Here is a 22,717-nt window from a genome sequence, read left to right as displayed (position 1 = left end):
CCCGTGTAAGGAAATAAATTGAAAGCGAAATAAAGTGAACATTTTTGCATAGAGAAAAGTGTTTCGGAAAAAATACGCCGGACAACAAAAAAAAAACAAGAATTTAATGAGTCATTTGAGCTATGCCCGGAGGCCAGAAATTTCCGGTAGAAACGAGCGAGTGAAAAGTTTTTCCCAGCTCCTCAGGCTTTTGCCCTTGCACTTCAAAGCGAACCCAGCTGGATTTCAATTTGAACTTTGGAAATGCTCCCGGCCAGGCCGTAATAATAATTATTTTGATTTTGGTTTTTCCTCATTGCCGGTTCATAATTATTCATAGTTGATAATCAAGGGCTATATGCATTGTTTTATATAAACTCCCAAGCTAAAAGGATTTTAAAGCCATTTTAAATATACATTTTACCAACTTTCTTCGGTATTTACTCAGTTTGACTACTGGTTAGTAGACTGACTATTGGCAGTGATTCCTGATTGGTAGCCTTAAAATATTCCGAAATAGCGCATAAATCCCAAAGATACAGTTTCGGAAAAATTCCTTGAAATCAAATTCTTCCTGCAGGACACATTTCTCCTTTTAAGCATTCTAAAACTAAAGTAGAAGTGCGCCCTTTCCCCAAAAAAGGTTTTGTACTGGTAACAAATACTCCAAATAAACAAAGGCTAGAGGAAGCCACTTGGGATGGGGAAAATGGTGAAAATGGGCGAAAAGCGGGAAGCGGGAAGCGGGAAACGGGGACAGAGACACAGACAGTTTGATGGAAATTGTTAGGCAAGAACAAGCCAACAACAATGGAAAATACAAAATACTTTTGGGAATCAACACCAAAGCAAACAACACACAGATACGGCCGACAAGTGCATATGTCTTTTCGTTTGAGAGACATCCGAAAAAGGAAAGAAGTGTGTACTATAGCTTTGCAAAATTAGAGGAGCTCCAGAAGCGAAGGCAAATGAGCCAGAGACACGTAGAAGATATGGGTAGATGGGGATATGGGGATGTATTAGGATGCAAGGGAGAGGGTGGCAGATGGGTGGCAGCTGGGTGGCATAGACACAGTTACTTAGCACGTCAATTGCATGTGGCATGTGGATATACGCTCCCAAGTGGCCTTGCCAGCCGGAAAAGCAAAAGGAAAAGCCAAAAACCCGGTCTCGAACTTCAACTTCAAAGCTCAGGATTTGTGCACAGTGAACAATGGCACAATAACGCTGCCAATGCGAACATTATAAAATACTTCGAAAACCCCATTAATGTGGCATTGCTTTGTAATAGTTTGTATATCATCATCAGGAAGTTTTAAGCCTTTAGCCTGTGCAATTAAACATTTGTGTAACAATAATAAACATATAAATAAACATATGAATGCGTTCGTTGTGAAAACATTAATCAGCTATCAACATGTAATGCTTATTTCACTTTATTTATTTGAATTAATTTAATAACTGTGTACTATATAGTTTTTGCTGTGGGTTTGCAAGCTGGAATTATATGAAAAATGCACAGCACACAGCCAAACAACTGAGCAAACAGACATCGGACGTATACATACGTATATGCGAATGCAATGAGCCAGAAAAAAGATCCTGGCAAACGGCAGCTCAAGTGGCCAATTGGACCAAGTGTGTCCTTCCCAGGGAGTTGAGTTCCATTTTCGATTCAGGTTGCACCTTGCGTTGCCTTGCCTCTCTCACCTTTTGTGTGCTGTTCGGCAATCAGGCGATGTTAGCTGTAAATTGATAATACTTAACGTGCAGCGTTTCCCCTTTCCCCCCCGCCTCAAGTTTTCACCGCCATCCACTTGCTTATTTGCACTTGACTTTGCAGTGGAAAGCAGTAGTGTCGAGCAGTACAGCCACTTGAGGCACGCAACATCGTTTAAAATTGCATTTTTAACCTTTGATGGTATAAAGTGCGCCATGAATGGCACGTTTACTAGAGCTTATCTGCAAATATGTGTTATGAAAAATATACAAACTGTTATTAACTGTTATTAAAAATACTCGCAAATACTATATTATTATTAGGTATGGAAAGAATTCTACAACTTTAGCTTGCACATAAATGTAGTAATTCATACCCCTCTTCTTAAAAAAAACAGTTCCCAAGATGTTTGTTAATATTGTTTTACAATACAGTCTACAAAAATGTAGGCTTAGAAGCTTTCTTCTATGCAAGTTCAAATACTGGCTGCACTTGGGGCGGAAAGTGCGTTCCTTGTCTTTGGCAGCCAAAAGCCCACCTTACATCGAACCAATTCTAATGCGCTTAATTTTGAACAAAAGAGCCAAAAGAGCCAAATGCTGCGAGATGGCAGCCGTGGCTGCAACTTAGTAAGCCTACTTACTTAACGGCAACAAAGGAGCAATCCTTTGTTTGTTCAAAGGCGCAATCAGACAGGCAAAGGGGGCGTGGCAGCATTCAGTCTAGCGCCAACAATAACAATCGCTGAGGGAACTCCTCTGGGTCTGAATCACAGCCTGTTTGCACTTAGTATTTGTGTTTGTGCAATTAATAATGGCAAGTCTGCAAAGGAAGCGCCATCGCCTCTGCCCCCCCCCGAAATTTATGCAAAGACTTTTCATCATTTTCCGACTTTTTCCCTTAATGAGGTGGGGGGAAAGGGGGGCAGACAACGGTCAGTTATCTAGTTGAGAGCATCTCAAATATGCAAAACTAAATTCAATTCTTGGCTAATACAAATGTGCAGCTACGAGCTGGAAATGGAAATGTGGAAATGTTTAACTTTTGCTCTAATCTGACATAATGAAAATGAAGTGGGTGAAGAGTTAGGTGCAGAAATGGTAGATTCATCTCAATCAATTAGGGATCAGGCTTCGTTGTGTGCTGCACAGCAAAAAATCTTCATTAAATGTTCCATGTTTTCTAAGCATTCGAAATGTAAGCAAAGCATCAATTTCGTTAGGTGCACGCAGAATGTAATAAACTTAAGTATGCATGCTGGAATATGTATTTCGAATATATTTGCATAAATGCAACTACTGCACATGCAATCCAGGCAAACATGAACAACAATGGCTCAGCGGAAACAGGAAATGCAAATGTCTCACAAGGGCGGAAATCTATTTCAATAAACTTGCGACATTGATAAATTATTAAGCTGACATTTTCCAGTTGTTGCCATCTTGTTGTTTTGTTGTTTTCTTGTTTTGTCCCCTGCCCCACAGCAGTTGCAACTTTTGAAATTCAATTATCCCGATTTCTGACAAGCACATTTGCCAAGCATTTTCCTGAGGTCAGCCGAAAAAGGCTGGATAAAAAATCAAAAAGCCTCCAATGACAAACGAGTGGCAATCTGAAAAATGTTGCCATAACTGAAGCTTCATGTGCTCCATGTGCTCCATGTGCTTCATCTGTGTGGCATCGACAGGGCTTTGTGATGTTTCCAACTGACAGCTGGAATTAAAATTTCTCCTCGACGAGCCTGTGACTTATGCCTCCCGAGCCTTCGATGGGCGGGATGAGCGGTTGCTGCAATCTGCTCCAGCCGAATCAAAAGCCAGTTTCCCAGCCAAAAGTCTGTTAATTGTTGTGTGGTTCTGCACCTGATGTCGCCAAAGAGAAAGGGCGGCGGAAAACTCTGGGCCAAAAGAGTTGACAGCGAGTGCGTTGCGGTGCGGTGCCGAGATGGAGCGGTGCGGGGTGGTGCGGGGGAAAACTTCGGGCCGGATTTTCCCAGACTTTGCTGACATGCGGCTGGAAGCTGCGGCTTCTGACCCATCAGAAAACTCAGCTTTGCTGCGGTCTTACCGTAGCTAAGCGATAAAATTATCCACCTTTTTAAGCCTTTTGCCCCACCCGACAAATGGCAGCTGACATCGCAGAGCACTTGCAGAATTAACTTGAAGTAGTTGACTATCAAAACTATTTATAAATGCCAATATAAATAGTTAAATAGTTAAAGTTAAAGCCTGGTATATAAATACGCACCGTTAATATTAGAGCCCAGTTAAAACTGACCAGTTTTTAGTGACTAAATATTTTAATGAAGTTTTTCTTTTTGTGCATTGGCTGTGTAGAGAGGTGTGTAGAGGGGGGGCGGGTCAAAGTGTAGGTGTGGCCACACTTTAAAGTGCTTAATTTTATCCCCAGTTCGGCAAGCACTTCTTCTAGTCTGTTGCACGCGATCAAAAGGCTTCCCGCTTTGTTTTCCCCCAATTCAAAATGCAACGAATTCTGCACCGTCTGCTGCATTCGCATTTGCATTCGCATTTCGCAGTCGCAGTCGTACTTCGCATTGAGTGACACAATATAAATCCGAAAGTAGTTGAACCCCGTCTCGCTGGCGACCAAAATGCTTTTTTAATTATGCACATGGAAGGGAGACAAAACGAGAACGGAGCGGCAAAAACTGCCGGCAAGTTTTGTTTGCCGACGAGTTAGACTTTGAAGCTGCCAAGCCAACTTCCTGACTAGTCTGAAGTCTGTCTCTTGCTCTGGCTCTTATCCTCGTCGTCGTCGTCCTCTATCCTGGTACTACTACCTCCACCGATAGCGCCCATATGCCCCAATCCCACTCCCTTTTCCCGCTGGCCTTCTCCGGCTAGACTAGATTTGTTTATCTGGCTCTTTCTCCACTTGTTCTGCAACTCTTGTTGCTGCATCGTGCCGCAATCTGTCTGTTTGATGTGACACTAATCCTGGAAAATCCCAGCTGACTTTTGCGGCACCTACTTGGAAGGTATGTGATCTGATCTACAGGATCTACGTTCGAATTTAGTTGAGATAAGGACGAAAACATCTTGAAGATACAAAGTCTGCTACTTGTAACACAAATGGGTAACAGGAAAAGCTTGTCGGCCATCGTTAAGCTGACGTCATAATGTCTGCGATACAAATACATGCAATTATGTTATGTGTGCGATAACTTGTCATTATGCAAAATATGCTGCATTATTTATAGTATAAACACAGGCGCTGACATTGCATGTCAGGCCAAAGTTGAATGCCGAATGCCGTAAAAAGGCAAAAACTGCAACTTGGCCCAAAGGCAAAGGAAAAACACACCGAGTGCAGAGTCGTTGTAAACAAACGAGTGGAGGCACAACAATGTGCAACACAATTGCTGCCGCACTTAAAATTAATTGAACTTGAAACAAGTGCAGCCGCAGCCGCAGCGCCAACTCATGAGAAATTCTGTGGTCGAGCCAAAAGGCAAAAACTTTTAGCCCACACACACAGACACACCATCACGCATACACACACACATACACCAGCACGCCTCACACTTGCAGAAAGCTTTCATTAGTTCTGGCCGGCCAAGTTTTCCTCGTAGTTTACTTTTTCTGGTCAAGTTCCAACGGCAAACTTAATATTTAGTGCCATTTGCTTGCTCTGACAGTTTCCAGAAGTCAAATCGTTCTTGTTCTTGTTCGTCGCCGATGCCACTGCCTTTGCACAGTCAACACATGTTAACAGGAACCAGGTTGCACCTACAAAGACGGAAAATACTCCGAAGATAATAAAAGGATTCCCTAAAAGGTTTAATTAAAAATCCGTTCTTAACTAAAAATGCACATGTGATTTGGCTCTGATTCTTTTATGTATTTTGAACAAATATCTCTTCTAAAACTAATAAGTTTTCAAATGTAAATTATAATTTCTTAGTAGAACCAAATCTGCGATAGGCCTGTTCCACTGTAGGTGTTGTTGCTGCTCTTGTCGGTCAGTCCAGTTTTTATTTTTCTTTCGGCTTTTTGGCTTTCTGCGCGAACAAGTTGGTAGGAAGAAAGTGCATTGAAATCTTTGTAAGTAACTTGAGTAAGCCAACTTGGGACGACAACAACACAACAAAGGACAAGCAGCAGAATAACAAATAACAAAACAGGACATTCACAACAAATGGTTTTTATCGCTTTCCCAAACTGTATACATATATGTCTGTGTGTGTGGCTGTGTGTGCCAGTGTGTTGGTGTGGCTCGCTGCTGGTTATTTGGCCAACTTTTTATATAATGCTTCAAAGTTGCCGGCCGCTGACAAGTTGAGCGACCAAAAAATGTTTGGCGAGACAAGTTCCATGTATTATTTGGCATAATCAAAATGCTATTTAGGCACTCTCCCACGCTTTCAACCCCTCTCTCCCCCCTTTTGCGATCCTTTAAGTTTTTAGTGCTAGTTTTAAGTAATACTTAAACATTTTGGAATATATCAAAATGGAATAAAAGAGCTTCATTTCGGAGAAGCATATTAAAATATTGGCAGAAAAACAACTGATTTCATTTTACTTATTTTTTTTAATTTTTCTTTAAAATATTACCCATCTTTTTAAGCTATCAAATGTCCTTTTTCGATTTGAAATTATTTTCTAATTGTCATGAAGATGAAGATGATGAAGAAAGCGAAAGAACTAAACACAACACACCCCATCCCTCTCCCACACAACCGTGTGTGAGTGTGTTTTACGTGTGTGTGCGTTGTGCCTTTGTTTGTGTACGTGTTGGGGCATACGCGCTGTGCAAAGTGCGCTAAATTAAGCTGTCATTAAGGACTTAATTAAAGTCCTTTGTTGAAAGTTGACATTGTGTGAAAGAAACGTTTGCGAAAACAAATGACAATGGCCACGTTGTCGCTGCTGAACTTGAAAGGCTATCCCCCGGAAAATGGGGAAAAAACCCAAAAATGGCACCCAACATCAAAGCAACTACAAAGCGGCAACAACAATGCGGCATAGAAAAGGAGTGAGCGGGGGAGGAGGAAAATAGGGGGATAGAGTGAGTGAACATGTGTCAAAAATTTTCAACAGTATCATGATGCAAGTGTTCTTTTGGGCGCACGAGCGGGTGCGAGGGGGACGAATAGTGTGGTGATTCTGCGAAAACTCATTAGCAGGCAAACAGAGAGAACAGGCCAGGCAGACAAGCAGCCAGTGGCGTGCGCAAGGATTTCTTGAGGGGGTTGTACTAAACAAAATACCTTTACTCAAAGGATTTTGCCAGAGACTAACATTATGAAATGTGCTACGTGTTTTTAATTCCCCTTGCTGTTCGCTAATCGCTGTTACTTAGAATTTTGTAAAATTTAGCTAGATGATATAAAGGTTTATTTCAAAATGAAGGCTTTCTAATAAACAGGAAAAACTAGCCAGCGAATATAATCCAACATTTTTGATATAGTTTCTTCCCCCTCAATGAGCACGTACCAACTTTCCTGATCAGAACGCCACAAGCAATCATCATTAAAATCTCGGCTGCATAAATTAATAAGATCCCCTTCCGTACGCCTCTGATGGAAGCGAGAGCACGCACAGGTGGCACTCATACAATAGAAAATATCAAGGAGATGCGAAAACATAACCGACTTGCTTTTTAATTAAATATTTTGCCAAGCAGACACTCAAATGCCAGAGACACTAGCAAACTGCGTTTAATTGCCGCTCGAGGCTGCTAAATGCAAGGATTCGTCTGCATACCTGCCATCCATCCATCCATCCTTCCATCCTTGCATCCTGCCGCCCGTTTTGTTTGTCTGGTGCTTGGCAAACGTTTGCCTATTGCCAAAATTGTCGTTGTCCTTGCTAAAAATCACTTTGTCGCTTCCGCACGGTGAAGTAGGAAAATTGAATGCCGCCATTCTGCAACGGCATTTTGTGGCAAGGAGCAAGGATTATTTCGACAAATGAAAATCCACAACGTTCCTCGAATATTAAACAAAGTTTTGTGTCAACGGTTTTGACCTCTTCGTCGGAGGTACTTAACAAATGGTTAACGAAAAATCGGCTTGGATACGTCAAAGAAAATATGATATAATTAAATGAACTTAATTTATACATAGTATGTATACAAATATAAAAACCAAAACATTAGAAAGCATTTTACAAATTATAGACTTAGACTTCTGATATAAGAGGATATTTTGATATGTATTAAGAAAATGCATTTTTAAAATCATTTTCCTATTGGGTTTTTAAGTAATCATAACTCAATTTAAAAGTAAAATTTAACGTATTTTAAATAAATATACTTTTAAAAACGATCATCACAGTTGGTATATACTAGATACCAAAACTGTGAATGCGATACTAGCACGACTTCAACGCGCTAGGGCGTTTCTCACATCTGCGTGATCGGAGCGATCGTGCGTTGTTGTTGTTTTTCTCGCTTCTACTTGTTGTCGGTTGTTCTTTTGTGTTTGGTGTTTCCGCTCGAGATTCTTGGGCATTTTACAAGTGTTCACTTTAGTGGCGGAACTTGTTTCGCATCGGTAAAATATTTCAAATGCATTAGGTTCGCAACTATCTAATTGGCGTTTTGCAGTTCATTCAATTCGGAGTTCGATTTTCGAAATTCCAATAAACCAAAACTCCCAACAACAACTCAAGTGTGTATCTCTGGCTTTGTTGTTGTGTATGTGTGTATGTCAGTGCGTGAGCCTGTGTGTGTGTAGGTTAAAGGCAAATTTCAAATTAAAGGCAAGGAAATATTTGCAGATTAATCATTTATTTATTGAGTCAGCGCCTTGTAAATTGTTTAAACTTTAAAAACGCGCTCCCTTTCTCACAATCTAGAGTAAAGAAATTTTCATTGTTTCCCCATTATTTTTGTTGTTGTTCCGATGCGTGGGCACATAATAAACCAGTTTAAAGTTTCCTTTTGCCTTTATCTTCATATCGCACATGCTTTCCGATGGCTAAATGCGTTGAAATCGAATCGAAAACCGAATTGAACACAGAACTGTGTAAAATGCATTACGCCTTTATGCGCCTGCAACGCATACATAATTAATCCGAAACGAAATTGGCACTACGACTGCGGGACCAAAGAAAAAACAAAAAAAGCACGGGGTGCTATAAATCGCCCGAGGAAAGAAGTTTATTTTAAAATCCATTTGCCAGTGAAATCAATTCCATTGCAATTGCCGCAAAAGTGTGTAAAAATAATACAAGTTAAATGTGTTAACAGTTATTCGTGGGAAAAAGCGTGCCGGTTTTTATTCACCAAACGGTAAAATCAACAAGCAATCGCCTCTTGCTCACTCGCTCGCACTAGCACTTTAATCCAATTGAGGTTGGAGGGTCGCTGTCGCCCCACCAGACCACCTGTCTCGCTCGCACCGCCCTCGCAATGCCGCTCCTGCAGCTATCGCCTCTCCTCGCACTCCTGCTCCTGCTGTGCAGCAGTGTGAGCGAGACGGCCGCGGACTACGAGAACACCTGGAACTTCTACTACGAGCGTCCCTGTTGCACTGGAAACGATCAGGGAAACAACAATTACGGAAAGCGCGGAGCAGGTAACTAGCCAACTAACGGGACAAAAAGAGCGGGAACACGGATTAAAACACACTCGTTAAATACATTTTCACTTTTTGTTAGCCCTTCTAGGAAAGCTTAACAAATTAAAAACATTTAACAAAATATCCTGCACCTACATTCATTCGTAATGCTCTTATAAACTTTAAAATATAACGAAATATATCGAAAAATCAACTTAAATAGATGGTTAATTGACCACAATCTTAGCATTAACTTTATTCTGAGCATAGGGTATTCAAAGCTTCGGCTTACATAAATAAGACAGGGCTTTTCCGTTTTTTAACTGCGACCAATATTATTTTTCAATCTTTCGGGCAACAACAAATTTGTAATTTATTTGCCATAATATTCGCACATGTTCTTTGTGCCTTTATTATTTATCTCGTTTGGTTCGATTTCAATTGCATCTATTTTTTTTTATGTGCCCGTTTGGGCCATTTTCCATTTCTGGCTCGGAGCATTGTTATTGTTGTTGTTTTTTATAATTTGCATATTAATGCGTTGCATTCATAGTGAATATTGCTGGTCCGTGCAATTGTGAATTGTTGCTATTCATATGCATATTTCATGTTTAAACAAATACCAATAATGTAATCATATTTTAACCATATGCAGCCCCATAATCCACAGAGATAAATCCTGAATGATATATAATTGACTGGGTTCCCTTAATTCCCACCCCCAAACGTTCAATCTACCTTGATTTCCCTCTGCATTCTTTCACAAGCTCTATGTGTGGAAGACTTGGCCAGCTTTATTGAGTCATTAAGGCCTAAAAGTATTTAAAATTCATCTGCGAGCGGCCAAAAACTGGTTATTCACTTTTTTACGTCTAAGCCATGTTGAATTTTGCCTAATAATTTTGGGTAGCATTAATCATCGTGCGGTTGATTGAAAAGTTCCCCAGTGTGGCCATTGAATTGTGGCTACAGAACAGCAGAAAGCCATCAAGAATAGAACGCAGAAAATGTTGTATAAAAAATTTAAATCTCATTTAGCCAGGCGGGGCCAACAACAACAACTTGGGGTCAAGACCGACCAGTAAACATTTTCTAATAGTCCACGTTCCGGAATGCCGGGCATGTGCCCTGCCCCCCTGCCCCCTGTCTCCACTATATCTTTAACTATAAGCCATAAGTGCAGCATAAAACTTCACGTGCCGACAACAAGTTTTGGTCCTTGCCGCATGTTGCGCTGTAAACTCAATAGCTAAGCACTTGCCCGAAAGGAAAACGTGAGACGATTAGGGAATCGTTTAAGCTGCTTGCGCATACTTTTCCAGGAGTTATATAGAAAAATCTATATGGGAAAAATCCGAAATGCATGCAGCAGCAGAAGCAGCTACAAAGTTCGAAGGTTGGACAGTGCACCAGATGGATGCACTATATAAACCGATCGGCGGGCCATAAATTAAGGTACACATACCTAACTAAACCACAAAAGCCAGCGAACTGAATAACAACAAAACTCTAAAATGTCAACTATAAATTCCCCCGTTGATGTAGAATATTTATTACATGTTTTTTTTGTTTGTACTAGTCTGTAAATAAAAAAGCACTATTTTCATTGATTTAAATGAAATTAATTGCACTTTATTTTCGGGGGAATACACAATTTATGTCTCTCTATGGCCTTTCTCAGTCCCCTTGCCGCACCGTCCTCTTTCGCCACCTCCATCTCCGCCACTGCCACTTTACAATTGGTTGACTTAGCGGTTTGACAGATGTTGCCACCACCACTCTTCTCCCTAGAATTCTATTTATATATTGGCGCTGTGTCTGCCGGATAGCGCTTCCCTTGTTTTCCCACTCAAAAGATACAAAGTTGGCCTGCTGTCTAACACAAGGTGCTACGACTTCATTATTGAGGCCAAGCCCCTGATTACTAACTCATTTGACCGGCAGGTAGCCAGAGGTTGAGCTCTTAAAGGTCTTGTTTTTGTACCGAAACTGATGGCATCCCGCTGACAAAAAGAAAAAGTGGAGTGAAAAAAGAAACAGACTGATAAATTCACACATCTCAAGCACTTATTGGTATTTAATCGAGTTACAACCAAGTTACGCTTTAGAATATGTACAAGATTGTAATGCTTCCCTTCAAAAGCAATACCAAATGCATTTCAAACAATACTTTAAATAGTTTCCTCTATGCTCGAAACACATATCTAATATACAAAGCCAGAGTAATGAACTCATTTGCTCTTAGCCTGCGTCTAGCAAAAAGTGCAGTTTAGAATTATAGCAGTAATTTCTTGGCATAATTTCTTATTGCCACAAATAGAGGATGGAGCCTGGGATTAATGGCTTCCGCGTTGTCTGATTTCTTACCAAATGCCACAGCTTTAAGAGCTTCGCACTCGCTCGTGGTCTTTGTCAAACCGTAGGCACACTGCTGACCCATTAAAACGACAAAAGCGATAAAGGAATAGCCGAGTTCTTGGCCCCCGGCTTTTGTATTTCTTTCTTTTTTTCCCCACTTTTTTTCCAGAGCCAGTAGCTGGGGTGGGGCTTCAGCTGTGCGTTCCACTTCATCATGACGGCAATGTCAAAAGCTGTTCACATAGCGGGTCCCATGGAGCACACCCCTTTCCTGTTGGAAGGTGGGGTGGGGATGGTTTGGTGGGTGGGGATTTACCTGGCTTTGAGCCGGGAATCTAGCCGAGCACCGGGGAACCACCCAAAGCATGTCAGCACGGAGCACCGTCGAGCTGGCTGCTCACAATGGAAACTTTGCCGCGAAATTGAATTTCAATGCAATACAGTGTAGTGCAGTGCAGTGGAGTTCCCGACACCTCCAGTTGCAAGTGGGGCTTAATATTGCTTGCCTCCTGCGAAAAGGGATCGAAACGTTGCCATTGCCAAGGTACAAGCTACAAGCGGTGGCAACATCATTAAAAGTGTGTTTAAAGCGGACCCTTTTGGCCAAGTTTTAGTTGGCCAGCGAGAACGGAAGGAAAATCACGTTTCGCCTTGGACAACTTTGCCAAGTCCACTTGGAGAAAGGGGCATTCTGGAAATAGAACAGAATAGAATCAGAAATAAAAACTTTTTGTAGTCAGTGAGCAAAAGAATCGACACGAGTGCTCCGATTGTAATTATTAATATTTAATGTTAAGTGTGAAAAGTACAAGTTGTGTAAGGGGGTGTTCTCTGTTAAATCGGAGGTACTTTTAGGCAATTAACAATAAGCTGCTTTGAGTTCTCAAGGAGAGTTGGCTTATATGAAGAACTTTTCTACGTACCCAAAGCAATCGGAAGCCTTACAGTAGTTCACGTTATTTGTCGCAGTGCCCTGGCAAATATGTGCATAGTTATGTAACATCCGATTGATAGAACCCACTTAATGTAGGCGTTGCTGATTACGACTAAGGAAGTGCGCTTATCGCTCGCAGGGTGATGGAAAAACGTCGAGAACAGAGAGAAAAGACAGGGGAAAAGCGGGAAAGGAAAACTGTGGCCGATAGCAAAGTGTCGCAAAATGTTGCAAAAGCAATTAGCACAGGCAACGGGCCAAATGCAATCAATCAACTGCAAATGCAGTTAGGCCACAGATTTTGTCGTTAGCCATAATTCAATCACCTTAAATTGATGCAAACAACTCGCTTAACGTTAATTTCAATTTGCCCATCATTTTAAGGTGAAATTTAATTAAATTTTCATTCATTGCCTGCCTGCCTGCCTAACTGGCGTGCTGCGAGTATGTGTGCTAGTTCGTATTTGTGCTGGCCTAATTGACTCAGGCTAAGCATGCTAAAGACCAGAATTTGCATTCCCTTTTGTCTGGCCAAAATATGTTGCATATGGCAAGGAACTTGCGGCTTTGTGCGCACTTAAGTGGCAACAAGACGTGCAGCTGGACTCTGTGAATTCATGGAAAATTAAGCGAGCCGCAGAATGTTTTAGTTTCTGGCCAAAAAAAAAACAAACAAAATAATACCATCTGGGAAAAATGGCTGACGCTAATGGAGTTGAAAATACTCTTACGTAATTGTACATTTACACAATAAAGGAAATATAATCAGATAATGGGGTGTGGAAGTTTACAAATAAATTTGTATCATTCGAATATTTTTTATAAAAACCCAACCTTTTTAAATCGATCGATAAATCGATAATAACAATGAGCCTAATATTCTATACAGTTTGGTGCTCGATTACAATCACTTTTATGAAATACCCACTAATTTATTCAGTTGTTTTGTGTTTGCTGTCCACATTTATACGCTCATTAAACTTCAGCTGCATATGAGAATATCCTGTACAAGGGTATAAAAAGTGGGGGCTTAAAACTATTTGAAGCGTTTATGTGGCGCACACTCACACATGAGCCATCAAATGAAGTTGCACTGGGAAACTACCTCGGCTTCCACCTCGTTGTTAACCAAAAATGAAACAGTTACCGCATCCGCATTTTGTTGCGTTTTTGTTGGCCGCTTTTGGCCGATGTCCAGGCCATATGACTGGGATACTCGGGGATATTCGGATGCTCGGATGGTCGGTAGTTGCCATTGCAGTTTGTGCTCGTCCGTCGAGTGGTGTTTTGACTGCTCTTTTGATGCTTTTTTATGAGTGCGCTCTTCGGGTTTTTTGTATTTCGCTATTTTGCAACAAAATGAACTTGCGCTGCGCATTGCTGCTGCCATAAAATGAACTAAATTGAGTTGAAAATGTTTTGCACACCGCCCCCAGAAACTTCCTCTACACAGTCTAAACCACCCCTGCATTTCATGGCTGCAGTGTGGACTTAAAGCTGCATCCCGATGCCCCTGGGCATTCAGACGGCTTACAGTGCTGACAATAAGTGTATTTACCATGCATATGCGTTTTAATTATACACACACACACACAATCAAAAGGAGACAACCTTTTGGGTGTGGGGCCATTGTGTTGTCTTGTGCAAATGAAATGGTAACCGCTTTGGCTAAGCATTTTGGCTTACTCCCCACACTCCACTCCACTCCCCTCCCCTCCCCTCCCCTGCCATGCAGTTCCTATTCTTCTTTGGCATTCTCAGTTCTGAGCCACTCCCCCTGCCGCCCCCTTCACATTCAGTTCGCAACACAGGTGCAGACGTCTAGACGGCTTTCGAGTGCTTAGAGCCGACGTGAATTTCTCATAATTAGCAGAGCACTGAAATAACTGGGAATTTTCGCCAGGGAAATTCTGGGCGTGCATTGCAAGCAGGGAAATTAACTGTGTGGTTTGTTTTTTATATTATTCGGTAGTAAAATATATTTATTTTCAGAGTTTCTTGATGGCATTCTTTAAACGATGTTTTCTGTATTTTTCTTTTATTCTAAGAACTTTAATTCTCAGGGACCAAGCATGACCAAAACTCCCAGAAGACGTCTTCTCTATTTCTTGTTTTATTTCTGCCGATTAGTCTGCTCTCCCCTTTTTTCACATCCTTGCAATCTCTTTATTATTGTCTAGACTTTTCTTGGAATGTTTAGCTGTAAAGGAGCAGGGAATTATCAAAGGAAATTTGGGTTTTCCTAGTTTAAAGGCCATTTGCGTAGCCACCTGGATGAACTTAAAAGCAGCTGCAGGGCATTGATTAGACATGAAAGCCTTGAGTACACGTTCCAGTTTGTGTGTCATCTTTTGCGACAAATTTGGAATATACCTTAACATTTCAAAGGTAAATGTCAGCCGGGGCCCGTGCACCTGCAACTGACATGGCCGTGTATATTTGCGTATATATACGTACAGGTATACTTATACGTATACGAATATGTGGTACGTATGTACGTACATCTGCCTGGGGCACGGTCAAATGGGCGGCTTGAGTGGGTGGCACAACATTAAATGTACAATATGCTCATTGCAATCCCTTCGACTTCCCCTCGTGGCCAGCACTCGCATTTGATTTGATAATAACGTTTTCGGAAATGTCATTTTCTCCCTGCCAGAAATTGATTTGACTGCCTCATCTTGGCTCTTTTCGATCCATTTTGCCACGTGGGGTTGGTCGTAAAAGCCAAACGCATATTTATGAAGAGCATAAAAATTATTGACATATATGGCGGAGTCATAAATGCTCATACCCATAAGCACTCTCCTACTCCGCCCAGTGAAAATCCCCAAAGAAAATTGCCAAGCTCAAAAAAAGAGGAATATAAAATTTGGCGTTTGTTGTTTTTTTTTTGTACGTTACTCAAAGGCAGCTCGTAAATGCAATTTGATTTTGATTGGACTTGGATTAAACGCAAATAAAGTTCACATCTTAAATGTCAAATTTGAAAAGGATTTTTACAGTCGCCTCTGGGTAAACTTTAGCCCAGACGATGGGGAATTTCGATGGAGATTTACAGATCTTGCAATATAAATTTACCAAACTCACTTACAGAAATTTTAAAATCAGCTACATGGTAGATATTTTAAACACTAGGTAACCCAACTTTAATGCAAATTTCCTCTTCAAACCGCAAGTAATATAGTTTATTTTTACCAACAACTTGAAAGGCTTTCTTTACACAGACAAAGTGCAAAAACCGATTGGACGACCTCGTTTCGCTAGAGTTCACGTCCTTTGGTGCCATCAATTTTATGTTAATATTTGCCATATTTTTATTGGCTTAATCCAGTCATGAAATGGTGGCAATATGTTTTTACTGGCTGCCGATGACAATTGGCCCCATAAACAATTTCGCAAATGGTTGTGCGCTGGAGAGATTTAACCATTTCCGCAGGCTCCATGAAACATTTATAGTTTTCTGGCTCAAAGGCCAAATATCGAATATGGACTCCAGAGCTCGCAAATCAATGTGGTCAATTAAGTTGCGTATATGCAAATTATTTACTGCTGTATTCTACTCGTTCTTTCTTGGCCTTAAAGAGTATGTTTTTCACGCTTGAAAAAAAATAAAAAACTTTGAAAAGGTTGTGCCAAAAAAAAGGCTAAGGAAAACTCAAAGAAAAAGCAGGAAAGTTCGACAGGCAGGCGGCATTCACAATAAAAATATGTACAAAAGCATTTCAAGCGTACACAAGTCGACTTCCTGTTTGGCAAGGACATTCTATTCGAAATGTGCATGCAAACAAGGATACGCGTGAGTGTGTGTGTGTGTGTGTATGTGTATGTGCGCACTTCTATTGTAGTTGGCCCAATAGGTTGCTCGTTGTTTTCCCCCCTTTCCCCAAAAAAATATTCTCTCGAAATCGGAAATCAAAAATAGCTACATTTTTGCCGGTGGGGTCTTCGGTTTCCTTTCCGTATTTACATATTCCATTGTTGAGCATGAGCATGAGCATAAATCGGATGCCAGTTTGGGTTTTGTTTGGGTTGGTTGGGCATGGATTCGAGTTTGAGTTTTGGGTGCCCTGCCCTTTGTTTGCTCCATTGCTGACCTCTGTCATACTTTTGCCCATTGTCCGGCTTCTGCTGAGGGGGATAATGCCTCGGTCATCCATATTACTTGAACGACATTTGACACTTTTGGCTGCCACAGCTTCCCCCCTTCCCCTTCAATTCATAATTCCCATCAGCAGCTCCTTGGCGGCAAAATTAATTGCTGATGGTATTGAAGCAGTGATGAGTGACAGCCGGCAAATACAAATTAGTTTAATTAAAGAATTGTGTGCTCAGCATTTAGCAATAACCACATAGTAACCACACATGTACACATCATCCCGTTGGGCAAACAATTTGCAGACAAAGCGACGTCACTGAAATTAACATAATACAATACTTATAATTAATGGCTCTTGTTTGTCGGGGAGTTTTGGAAAGGCATTTCGTGTCCTAAGCCCTCCTTATTTTCTGCTTTGCCACGCGGAAAACTTCAATGTAAATAAACAGGACCATTTTCAAGCTCGCTCCCTTTTTTTTTGCGCAAAAACGCCGTTTGATTGAAATGGGATATCTGTATCTGAATCTTTGGCTGCCCGACTGGGCTCTTCGTGCTCCTGTTTGTCTGTGGCCAAAACTGTCCGCCATTCTGTGCGGGAATGGAAACTTTGTTGACACTATCTAGACGCTATGTCCGGCGTCTGCAGCTCGGTTCACTTAGGGAAAATTTCTTGTGCAAATATTGAGTTTACTTAACGGAAATGTTTTCTTTTTCAGATCATGTGCGGGAGTTCAACTGCGGCAAGCTGTACTATCGTACATTCCATATGAACGAAGATCGAGATACGCTCTATGTGGGAGCCATGTAAGTACATATGTCATACAACTTCTAACAAGGAGTACATCATTTAATTGTCGAAAATGAGTACTTATCACTAACCCAATTCTGATTAGCAACACATCCTCTTAGCTGTAATTCAAAAACATTCATCAGCAGAATAACAATGAATTATATACTTCTCTATTCCAGGGATCGCGTATTCCGTGTGAGCCTGCAGAATATCTCCTCATCCAATTGTAATGTAAGTATGGCTGCCATGACTTCGGCTCTGGATGTGCTAAATGCCTTAAATATGATAATCCTAGAGCACGCTTTTAGGCTAAGTCCTTTCGTCGCCAAAGGTCGCCAATGGGGATGGGGATGGAGGATGGGAGGATGTGGCAGGTTGTCCAGAGTCGGGCCACAAATCTAGCTGACAGTAGGAGGAAAAAATCGTGAAAAGCTTTTGGGCTAAACAACTTTGTTTGCGGCCGTTGCTGTTGGTGCTCTGTGGCATATTGTTAAAAATTCATTATACGCCACGTTGCCAATGTTGTTGTTGTGTTTGGGTTTGCCATAGTTTCCAAATGGCCGCTAAGCTTCTTGCAGCCTTTTGTGGCCATAAAGCGCCATCTAAACGTTGTCAGCACAATACACCGGCTTAGCAGCCTTTTAGGCGCACTTCAAATGGCAACAACGACGTCGACAGCCACAAATCTTCGATTCCCACGGCGCAGTGGCTGAAAAAAAAAATGTTTATTTTAGTTAACCCAAAGGTTTTGCCCCCCGCCAAACTTCCAGCACGACAAAAAAATATAAAGGGCCAAAAAGCATATTTAATATGCACTCTCTTGTCCGGACATTATGTTCCTGGCGTATTCCCCGAACTGGTTCGAATCTGCAGGCTCAGGTTTATGCGTTGCCCAGATATAAATTTTTGGGAGACGTCACATACGCGAACTTGCCACAACATTTGCGAGGCAATTCGATTACAGGAAGTGCTACCCCGTGTCTTGGGTTTCCAGCTTGGGCTCGGTCTCGGTTCTGGGCTGTTTATGAATTTATGACTTGCAAAAGTTTGTTTTATGAGCGCCACACACCTGACTTGCTGTGCTCCTCACAGGAGCCTTCCTCTATTCCACACCATACGAGGGTCGTTTGATAAGTCCGTGACTTTTTGAATAAAATATATTTTTTTCGTCAAAGAAGCGTTTTATTTCTCAACATAATCTCCTTTTAGCTCTATACATTTAGTCCAGCGTTTTTCCAATTTTTTTATTCCTTCCAAATAATAGGTTTTCTCAAGGCCCTCAAAATAGTCGTTTGTTTCTGTGATGACCTCTTCATTTGACCCGAATCTCTTACCGCCGAGCCATTTCTTCATGTTTGGAAACAAAAAATAGTCACAGGGGGCTAAATCTGGAGAATATGCTGGATGGGGTAGCAGTTCGTAGCCCAATTTATGAAATTTTGCCATGCTGACTACACACGTGTGCACCCGTGCATTGTCCTGATGGAACAGCACTTTTTTTTTCGCCAAATGCGGTCGTTTCTGCTTCAAATCAATATCGAATCTGTCCAAAAGCTCTGAATAATATTCGCCGGTGATCGTTTTACCCTTTTCAAGGTAATCGATGTGAATGATACCTTGTGCATCCCAAAAAACTGTGGCCATGACCTTGTTGGCCGACAGACCCACCTTGGCCTTCTTTGGTGCACGTTCACCCGGAGAAACCCACTGTCTTGATTGTTCTTTGGTCTCTGGTGTGGTGTGGTGGATCCATGTTTCGTCTACGGTAACGAAACGGCGCAAAAATTCGTTTGGATTGCGGTTGAACATCGCCAAACACTCCTTTGAAATGGTCACACGGTTGCGCTTATGGTCGTGTGTGAGCAATCGCGGCACCCATCGCGCGGAAAGCTTTTTCATGTCCAAATATTCATGTAAAATGTGATGTACCCGTTCAGTTGAGATGCCTACAGCCTCAGCTACCTCACGCACTTTCATTCTCCGATCATCCAATATCATTCCATGGATTTTGTCGACGATTTCTGGCATGACGACCTCTTTTGGGCGACCTGAACGTTCGGCATCACTTGTACTGGTACGACCACAACGGAACTCAGTAAACCATTTCTTAACCATTGAAATTGATGGTGCAGAGTCCCCATAATATTTATCAAGTCTTTCCTTGGTTTCGGTGATGGATTTTTTACGCAAAAAATAATGCTTAATTAGCACACGAAATTCACTTTTTTCCATTTTCGTTAAAATTCACGAGATCGTCTGCTTTCAATGCCTATAAAACGCAAACCAAAAAACGCAGCTTTCTCAAAATTTTACAGTCAGCTGTTAATCGATAACTGCTGACAGGAGCAGTGTTGTATTTAGAGCAGGTGCGCGGCAAATACAAAAAGTCACGGACTTATCAAACGACCCTCGTAACATACCATTCCATACCATTTCGAGCCCTGCAACGCATCTCCGAGCCGAATCGTAAAAGTCTAAGAGGTTATATTATCTTGTAGCATGCTCGCCAGCCAGGATACGTCAATATATTTTATGCGGTTAAGTGCGAATACATTCGCCGTGGGCATCATTTGGTTCTGGCCTATACACATGGAGTTACACTGCGAAAAAGGCGGGCAAGGAAGCTAGCTATGAGACTGGAAACTATATCTTAGAAACATAACTTAAAGTTGTTCTCAACTAACTTCTATAACTAACTCAACTATAGTTAAATAACTGAATATAATAATAAAGACGTTTATTTAGGGATTTTTTATTACTTTTCTTCCAATTTAGTTTGTAAAGACCTTTTGGCTTTTGTCGCAGTGCACCCGTGTGCCTCGTTTGCTCCCAACTCCTGCACCTGTTCCTCCTCCGGTGCCGCTGCTCCTCCGGCTGCTTTATGCGCCAAATGCAAATTCAACTAAATAATACATGATTTTGGTTTTATATGAACGCTCTGCTGCGACTGCCTGCCTCCCAAGTGGGCGGGGAATAGGTGGTTGGGTGGTTGGGTGGTTAGGTGGTTGGGTTGGAAGCCCCTTGGTGAAGGTGGCTTGGCTGCTGGGTGGGTGGTGGCCTGTGGGTGGCTGCGACGGCAATGGAGCAACGGAGGTTGGTGCGTGAAAATATTTCGTGTGTGCTTGGGTAACATTACGTGATTTATAAATAAATTTAGTTGAAAGCATTCTGAAGGTGCCACGGACGAACGCTAGTTGTAGTTTATGCCGCATGCGGCAGACGCAGCCTCCCCCTTCTAGCATTTGCAATATACAATTTTTGTATTTCGGCTTTTTTGAGTAAATTGAATTTTTGAATTGATAGAAGCCACGGCACGTGAGCTTTTATCCTAATGGTTAATGGTTGCCAGGTGCACGCGATTTGATTTGCTATATATTTAGCTAATTTATCCCGCGTTTACTTCTCATTCCAGCGGGATGTGATCAACTTGGAGCCAACGCGGGATGATGTGGTTAGCTGCGTCTCCAAAGGAAAAAGTCAGGTGAGTACATAACTTATAACACAGCAGTCCTTAAAGATGACCCTTGTTTATTTTAATATATTTCTTCTCATAAAGCAAAGTACAAATGTTAAACATTTTTACAAGTATGCCTTAACCATTTATTTAAGAAAATACCAAAGGAGTTTCCGCAAATTGTTGTCTTGCAATTCACTAATTTTTCAATCAACCATTTTCAACCCATTTTGCAATGACCATACAACACATGTATGGCAATGGCATATGTAATTCATAAAAACCCTTTTTTATCCTGATTTCATAAGAAATTTTCTGAATATCTAAACCACAATTGTTTTACCTTCGCCTGTTAAATTCCTCCGTGCATCTGAAACTACTTTATGTATTCTACATATACATATACTCTCAAATAAATCACATCCCTGTGGAGGTATTTCAGTAACTCGATTGCAGTTTAAAACCAAGAAAATCCCATCGACTGGCAATGTGGCAGACGCTTCTGTTGCAACTCGTTTATAATGTGACAGCAAATCCTTTCATTCGAAATCAATTTCAAGTTATTCGTGGCAGGAGCAGCAGCAGAAGCAGCAGCAGCAGCAGCATGTTGCATGCTGCACACACACACACACGAGCATCATGGGGGCCACATGGGCATCCTGCTTAAGTCATCATAAAGCTGCCTGTGTGCCACTGGTGCGCTGGCAGTAATTTCTGCAGCGTTTCGTTGCATTGTTGCCAATTGATTTAGCTTCGGCAGCGACGCGTGCTATTGCAATTTGTCCACATTTCTGCCACAAATTCGCTGCAGCATTACGGAACACACTCGAAACCATTTCGATTTCGCTGTGTTTGGGGAGCAAAACAGATGATGCTGTTCGCTGTGCCATAAATTGAAAAAGCGACCCACAACATTGTCATCCCAGCGTTCTTTTGTTTTTCATGTATGCTATCTTCGCCTCAATAATCGATATGTGTTTCTTTTTGCAGATCTTCGACTGCAAGAACCATGTGCGTGTCATCCAGTCAATGGACCAGGGGGATAGGCTCTATGTGTGCGGCACCAACGCCCACAATCCCAAGGATTATGTTATCTATGTAAGTTGGCCAGATTGGGAAGCCATACGCCGTATGCCGTATGCCATTTGCCATTTGCCATTGCCATCTTCCATGCGCCATTCATGTCGCCCATGAAAAGATTGCCACCGACAGTTGACTTTAGATGCCAATCAACAGTTGCTCATTCAGCCTTTGACATCTGTCCATAGATAAAGCACCTAAACTAAAGTCAAACACTCGAAGGGGAATCTTTTGTGCTCAGCATTTCACTTATTCACCCTTTTTTCTCCATCTCCACAATCTCCATCCTTAAGGCGAATCTTACCCACCTGCCGCGCTCGGAATATGTGATTGGCGTGGGTCTGGGCATCGCCAAGTGTCCCTACGATCCCCTCGACAACTCAACTGCGATTTATGTGGAGAATGGCAATCCGGGTGGTCTGCCCGGCCTGGTAAGCAAATTGCTCGCATAAACTAAAACTTTCTCGGACCTTAACTGAGGCTGTAAATTGCTGCTCCACAGTACTCAGGCACGAATGCGGAGTTCACCAAGGCGGATACGGTTATTTTCCGCACTGATCTGTATAATACTTCGGCTAAACGTTTGGAATATAAATTCAAGAGGACTCTGAAATACGACTCCAAGTGGTTGGACAGTAAGTATGAAATAAGCATATTCTTCTGAGTACAATTTACTTTAATACTTTCATAAAGATGTAAGTAATGGGCTAAGCATTAAACGATTTGCAAGCAATTTATTTATTACTGTTTATTGGTCCTAACTAACGTTTAATTT

General features: G+C 41.6%; 1 protein-coding gene across 8 annotated transcripts in view; it reads left to right on the top strand.

Moving 5' to 3' along the window:
- Positions 1–22,717, top strand: part of LOC120445315 (semaphorin-2A) — a 31,571-nt gene that overhangs the window by 4,624 nt on the left and 4,230 nt on the right. The window contains exons 1-8 of one of the 8 annotated variants that reach the window (XM_039625633.2): positions 8,111–8,219; positions 8,918–9,245; positions 17,335–17,422; positions 17,588–17,639; positions 20,821–20,889; positions 21,853–21,960; positions 22,236–22,373; positions 22,445–22,577. In XM_039625633.2, the coding sequence (XP_039481567.1) occupies positions 9,080–9,245; positions 17,335–17,422; positions 17,588–17,639; positions 20,821–20,889; positions 21,853–21,960; positions 22,236–22,373; positions 22,445–22,577 (754 nt within the window). In that variant the 5' untranslated portion in view covers positions 8,111–8,219; positions 8,918–9,079. Of the gene's footprint in view, positions 1–8,110; positions 8,243–8,687; positions 9,246–17,334; positions 17,423–17,587; positions 17,640–20,820; positions 20,890–21,852; positions 21,961–22,235; positions 22,374–22,444; positions 22,578–22,717 lie in introns of those variants that run through there. The other 7 variants (XM_039625628.2, XM_039625630.2, XM_039625629.2 and 4 more) reach the window with 7 other exon arrangements.

This window comes from Drosophila santomea, chromosome 2R (assembly GCF_016746245.2).
Source record: "Drosophila santomea strain STO CAGO 1482 chromosome 2R, Prin_Dsan_1.1, whole genome shotgun sequence".
Lineage (NCBI taxonomy): Eukaryota > Metazoa > Arthropoda > Insecta > Diptera > Drosophilidae > Drosophila > Drosophila santomea.
This window is presented reverse-complemented; position numbering and strand designations above follow the sequence as displayed.